The sequence below is a fragment of the Branchiostoma belcheri genome, unplaced genomic scaffold (assembly GCF_001625305.1).
Source record: "Branchiostoma belcheri isolate BF01 breed outbred unplaced genomic scaffold, Haploidv18h27 scaffold121, whole genome shotgun sequence".
In the NCBI taxonomy this organism is placed as follows: Eukaryota; Metazoa; Chordata; class Leptocardii; order Amphioxiformes; family Branchiostomatidae; genus Branchiostoma; species Branchiostoma belcheri.
The window spans coordinates 419,140-426,062 of record NW_017802614.1 but is presented as its reverse complement, the minus strand read 5'-3'; the positions used below and the strand labels follow the sequence as shown (position 1 = coordinate 426,062).

At 39.3% G+C, this 6,923-nt stretch overlaps 1 protein-coding gene across 1 annotated transcript in view; it reads left to right on the top strand.

Moving 5' to 3' along the window:
- LOC109463013 (sodium/potassium/calcium exchanger 2-like) overlaps positions 1 to 6,923 on the top strand; it is a 15,452-nt gene that overhangs the window by 784 nt on the left and 7,745 nt on the right. The window contains 2 exon segments of the mRNA XM_019759661.1: positions 57 to 561; positions 564 to 1,114. Of these exon segments, the coding sequence (XP_019615220.1) occupies positions 420 to 561; positions 564 to 1,114 (693 nt within the window). The 5' untranslated portion in view covers positions 57 to 419.

Genomic DNA, 6,923 nt, shown 5'->3' with positions numbered 1-6,923 from the left:
GTTGATCATTATGTTTTCTGTTTTCAATTCTTTAACCTTCCTTTTGGTATTTTCAGGTTTGAGGCCACCTGTTTGCAAGACAAAATGCCAGGGATTTCAGCACCAACTTAGTCAAGTTTCAACTAAAGATTGGTTATGGCACCACTACATCCTAGCAAGAGAACACAGATGAGGAGATGATCATCTGCAGGAATTCAAGGGTTGCAAGAGCCAGATCCCAACACAGAAAGTCTTCACCTGATGGAAGAGTAATTTCCCAGCCTTGCCATGACTTCTCAAGCAGCGCTGGACAGCACATACATCTACAATGAGACAAATGCGATACACTAGGAGAGCAAAATGGGACCGTATGTTAGGAACGTTGGCTGTAGTCACGGTGGGATACTTGTGTCTATTCTTCAGCATAAGCACTGCAACAGATGAAGGAAAAAGAGACAAGCAGACAATGGTGGCAAGATGTAACCTTCAAGTCCAGAACTATTCTGTCCACTAACTCCACTTCCAACAGTAGCATTAGCAATACCACTGAAGATCCTATCAGGAAAGGAGTTTATCCTCCCGACATTTTGACCTGGCTGCCCGCAGGAATGGTGCTGTTATCTTACACATTTTGGGAATGATGTACATGTTTGCTGGCATGGCAGTGGTTTGCGACGAGTTCTTTGTCCCTGCCCTGACTGTAATCGTGGAAAAACTGGAGATTTCGGAAGACGTTGCAGGCGCCACATTCATGGCAGCTGGGGGCAGCGCACCAGAGTTCTTCCTCAGCCTTTTTGGCGTCTTCTTTGCCACGGGCAACGTTGGCACGGGGACAATCGTGGGATCTGCTGTTTTTAACATCCTTTTTGTGATCGGGGCATGTGCAGTCTTTAGTAAGGAGGTTTTGACATTGACTTGGTGGCCATTGTTACGAGACACCTGCTTCTACATTTTGAGCCTCGGTGTCCTCATCCTGTTTTTCCACAACGGGGAGATCCTGTGGTGGGAAAGCTTGTGTCTGCTGACGATATATGTGCTTTATGTGCTCTTCATGAAGTATAGCAACAGCGTGGAGAGGACACTGAAAAACTTGCTTAATCCAAACAGAGTCCACGTGGTTGTCAAGGAAGGACAGGTGAGACATTTACTATCCCCGTTATATAAATGTATTATAAATACTTGTAATTCAACATTACTAGATTTGTTTTCTGTTTGTGAAGGAAGAATTGGTCAGCTTAGAAGGTGATCAAGATTGTCAGTACTAAGAGCATTCTGTTTATATGTTAGTAAGTATGTGGGGTGAAAGCCACAAAGTGTGAGCTGCACCTGTTCTCTCACCCCTGTGGTGAATTTTGATAAACACTTAAGTGTAAGTAGATGGCTCCACAGTTACCCACCAGCTTCGTAGACATGTTGAAATCGCTGGTTAACCTAGAAACTACTATGGTATCCAAGTGCAAACTGCATATAGTTCATTCAAAAATGCTGACAAGCAAATATACATGTAGCTTAACATAATCATGTTTGGATGGATTATCCAACAGTATCATTCAAACTAAAATTGCTGCACTTTTTCATAGCTACATTCAAACAAGTTGGCATGTGCCAGAACAAATTTTTACTTCGAATATTAAAAAATGGTGTATAATTGTAAACATATAATTATTGTTTCACTGGACAGAAGTAATGTACGAAAGTCTCCCTGTCTATTGAAGGGTCGTTGAGACTTTTCAAATGGCTTGAGTATGCCCCCATCTTAGTTACACAACCACTCTGTCAACGCTGGCATTCCTAACTTTTCAAACATCACTCACCAAACCCTTTACTTTGGCCTGCAGGCATTCTTGTTCTGCACCATTTCTGCCCAATAACAGAAGTCAACAAAAACTCCAAACTTTATCTTCTTTTTATACATGATGGGGAAATACTAAAAAAACAGGGTACATTATGTTTTTGAACTATATTAAACAGTTTTTGGTCTTCATCAGACATCAACCATTTGGAAAGAAGTCCTTTTGTTTGTCGACAGCGAAAGATGATGTTGATAAGCTGGTTTTGTTTTTTCTTAGTCCGGCAAGTTGGCCTACAAAGACGTCATGGAGTGTTAGCTGTGAGAAACATTCTCCTGTATGTGGACATAGTGGAACAACTGTTCCAGTGTGCTGAAGCAAGATGTATGACCATGTTAGGGATGGTAGATGGTGCTGTTTGCACTGTTTACATTTGCTTCACTTTACTCCCTGGCAACCAGCACAATCCAGGTAACACAGAGCTGCCCCAGAAAATTACTGGGTGCTATGTAGGCGATTACGGTTAATCATTTACACATTTCCTTTCTTTTCCTCAAGCACACAGCATCTTCCATTCTCCTTGAAAACTCATAGCGTGCGACAGAAACAGAATGAGGCAGTACAGACCGGCTGTCATCGTGTACAAAACCCTTTTAGGATCCTGTCACATTCTCTGTAGATCTTGTGGATAAATGATTACCTGTGTTTGTTCTCAAGTCAGTAACGTTACATTTTTCTCTCAGATTTTGTGATTTGTTTGTTTTATGCTTATTACTTGTACCTGGTTGCAATGTTTTTTCTTGATGTAGATTATTTCACATCAATTTTATTATAACCCACAGAGGTCGTTCAAACCTTAAAACAACAAAATTTGTTAGCATTCAGATAAGCTGTCAGATAAGACCGATACATGGCGAGAACAAATTTTCACCCATAGCCATAGTATCACCATTCTTACTGTTGGATTAAGTTTAAAGACTTATACATGTAGTAGTTCACTCTATCATAATACTACATGTACTAGCATGTACATCAAAGTAATACAGGGAAGCTTTTAGAATACACAATACATGTTTCTGTTATTCAGGTTACCCAGGCTTGGTCTCATTCAGGCAAGGTTTAGTACTACCCTTATTGATTTTTTCTATAGCACTTGTAAATGTGCTTGACGGTAATATGTCAACGTCATATCAAAATTATTACAACTACAGCAGCTTGGCTTTTCACACAAGGAAATAACCTTTCAATGTCACTCATATTTGATACATACAAGTATGTCAAACTAACGACACCTACCTACCTTCCAAAGAATATTACATGTAACTTCAAATCTCATAATCAAGATGGAAAAGGACGGCAAAATCAGCCAGATTGGTCTTCTATTAGATTCAACAGCTGCACAATTGTCCACCTTACTACAGGATAATGCGGATGGGTACAAATAACCTTAGTACAACCATAAGTGCGAAATTTCCATTTTGTACATTTTTATACTGGGGCCACCAAGTGTGTAATTTCGATGATGTATGGTATGTTGAGTAGTCAGTCACTTCTGTTGGCTGGGAAATGGAGTGTTCATGCTATAGTATGTGGAGTTCACCTTAGAACAAAGCCAAAGACTCCAGTCAATCGTTCCCCTTATCTTTGTAATCAGATAAGAAGTTTAATGTTGGGGCATGTTAGGAATGGTTATCTTTAAGTTACTGTCTTGTAAATGATAGATGACAGCATTTTGGCATATTTTGTATGCTAAATTAGGCAGATCCTACAGTTATGTAAGGTTATAACTTTGAATACCATTTTCTTCCTCACAATTGCGAGCTTGGCGACCAGGTGTTCCAAAACTACAAGGAAAATCATGTTAACATAGAACTAAATGTACTAAATATGTAATGATTATATATTTTACTGTTATATACTAATCTGACAACCAAGTACAGGTACAAGGAAAATCACAAGTCCATGCACAATTTCTGAGAACAGGACTAAGATAGACATTTTGAAGGCCTGCATGGACACTTCCATTGGTGCATGGAAGTGACTATCTTGCTCTTGCAACAGAACAGTGGCATTCTGGTCAAGCTACAATGAACAGCAAGTCAGCCGTGCAGAGATGAGTCAGACATGAAACTGAAAGAGCTTCATAGTCAGACTCAGATCTGTCTGCAAAAGTTGAGAAAGTGACAAAATCTTTGCTACTTGTGCATAATCTTTCAAGTTTGGCAAACAGGGAAAGTAGGTTATAGAAAATATTGCTTGGTAGAACAGTGCCTTTAAAAGGTCTACTAGATACCTACCAATTGGCAAAATGCAATTGACCTACTGTACACAGTAACTGGTTTTATTAAATTAAGTTACGTGCTTCTTCCTCTTTCAGTTCACAGGTACCTGATAGATTATCCCAAATATTCTAACATTTCTGTCATGTGTTCTTTTGTTTGTCTTATCATTTCATTCTGTGATGAATTTCTGCAAAGGAGTACAGTAGTTAGTTTTTCTTGTCGAGTGTAATAGAGTATTATCTTAAAGGCCTTTTAGTAGTTCTACATTGTTCTGCTGCCTTATGCCTGGGCATCAGAAAAACAAGACGGCACGGACTTTCTCGTGAGAAACTACCCCTTGGAAAGAAAAGCAGGTTTAGCAGTAAGTAGTAGTATTAGCCCTCTGGTACTATTTGAAAAGATCTGCAGACTATAGTACAAATGATGTAGGATGACATGATAGAAGTGTCTTGCTGCTGTCAATCATTTTCCAATTGTATGGAGTAAGCCGCAGGTGTTCATCAGGTTACCTGGTTACAAAGTGTTGTTGTGGATTGACGGACCTATACAAGACAGCCTTCACTGAGGCTATACAACCACCAGGGTCGTCTAGATACTATCTTTCCAGTAGGACTAGCTTATCCTTGCATAATATGCCAATACTTTTTTTCAGGACAGTTGTGTCACAGTACATGCTTGTACTAAGTTACTACTAAGTCTATACTTGATAAAATGTTATACTGACAGTACAAATTCCATATCGATTGGAACCAAAGTATGACACCTTTTAGAGGGCCATTGGATCAAAATGCTTGAAGAAACAATCTGTTTCCCTCCATATGCAAAGACATGTTTAATATGTCTCCCTGGGATTTGAAGGCAGGTTTTAACAATGCCATTGAGTACCATTCCTTCAGTCATGAACAGTTGACTTGGGTGATTGACGAGTCCTAACCTGGACTTCTCACTTGAAAAGTAATTAGTTCAATGCATGTGTGTGTATATGCATTCTAGTCAAACCTTAAATTCTCTTTTGAAAAGTCGTTTGTTTGATGCAATCAAACAAGACAAGAGCTATTTGTACATGTATTACATTTTGGCAGCTTTGGATAGCAATTTCATTTTGCAACATTACACATACAGTCTGAGATGAACATCCTGGGCATTTATACAATAATACAATGGAAATTCATATCTATACATTCTTTCTCTGTTTTGTCGCTGTTGATTTAGAAATTGTCTATTTTTTATGTGTAGGTGTCTGGTAAGTCGTCACATGTGTTATTACAAAGTAGCGAACTAAAAAAGATCATCAGCTGCTTATGAATGAGCACATCAGTACATCTGAGTTCCTACAGTTGATATTTTCTGAAAAGGTCCTGGGGCCCACGGACAGCTGCATCTGGCAGTGTGTGTAATGAGGAGCAGGCCTTTTCCTTTACCAACCCTCTCAGGGCCTATAATTGGAAAAGGTCAATTATCATCAGACTGTGTCAGGTGGTGGGACCTGTCTGTCTGCCCTGGCCAGGCTTGGGATCTGCTTTCCAACTGCTGCATTCTGATTGGTTCTGGTTAACACGTAGACAAACACCTGATATCCTATTTGTCCCAATTAACTTGTAATCTATGATTGTGAAAAGGTGCATGTCAATTATCAATAGGAATTGTCTGCAACCATTATAACCACGAACTTGATATGTATATAGCGACTGCTCAGTGGATACAGCAAAAGCAGTCACTATGGGCAGGTGGGCAATTCTAGTCACTATAAACAGAAAGCTAATCATACCTCACTAAATCTAATAAGGGACCACCAAAAAGTAGCCACTATGTCCAGGCAGTCCTTATAGACAGATGATTGCTAGCCAATACATTTCAGACTGTCTACTGGTTTGGCTTCAAGTTGGCTAAGGCAAAATCTTGAAATAAATGTGACTGTCTTGGAGTGCTGATGTTAGTTGAAGGCAACCTAGCTATGACTGATGAAATTTGTCAGTGGAATTTAGTCCAATGCAAAAGAAATGGAGACTTGAGTGTATCCTTTTTGCTTCTTTTTGGAATTCTGTGCACATCTGCCTATTGAAATTTTTGGGTCAGGCATGATTCATTTACCATGTCTGAAGATTGGACTCTGCATTAATCAATGTTGCTAGTCTAAAAGTAGAGCTGGTGTATTCAGCATGTCGATTGACTGACAGGCTGGAAATTAGATTATACCTTCAGCGCAATGAGTTATCAGAGTCATGTACTGAAGCAATAGTCTTGTTGTAAAGGCACAAGAATACAGAGGGATGTTAATTATGGTGAGATAGGAATCACTAAAGTATGATTAGAAAGCTTGCATCTCAAAGCAACCATGTGACGCAGAACTGTATTCCATGTGCTGGAGATGTCACCTTCAGTTCTTGGGTAAGGTGACATTAGATTATGTCGACTAGATTGACCTTTACCATAGAGGAGATCTCACTCATAAGAAGGCCAAGGGTGTCTTGTTTAATCCACACTCAGTCATGAGATGTCAGCTCCAGGTCTTTCTAAAGTGTCCATTAGCTTCAGCCACTGACGTCATATCTGGAGCAACTATATTTAATACATTTGGAGGTGTTAGCTACATTATATAGTGTGCATGTACTTACAACACTCTGTAACATATTTCCCTTATTTGTCACCATCTTAGTTGTCTTTGATTTGGATTATAGTCATTTCCTCAGGGTCATTTCAAAAGTGTGAGGAAGGGAAAAACTGAATCAGATGTAGGTTAGCATGTCATGTGTTACTAGTATATAATATTTTATGGTCACCATTATGCAAAAATAACTAAAATGAATTTGCCAAATGCAATGGATTCAACCAGCATAACCTTAGCTGAAATGTCAGTAATACGGTATTACCG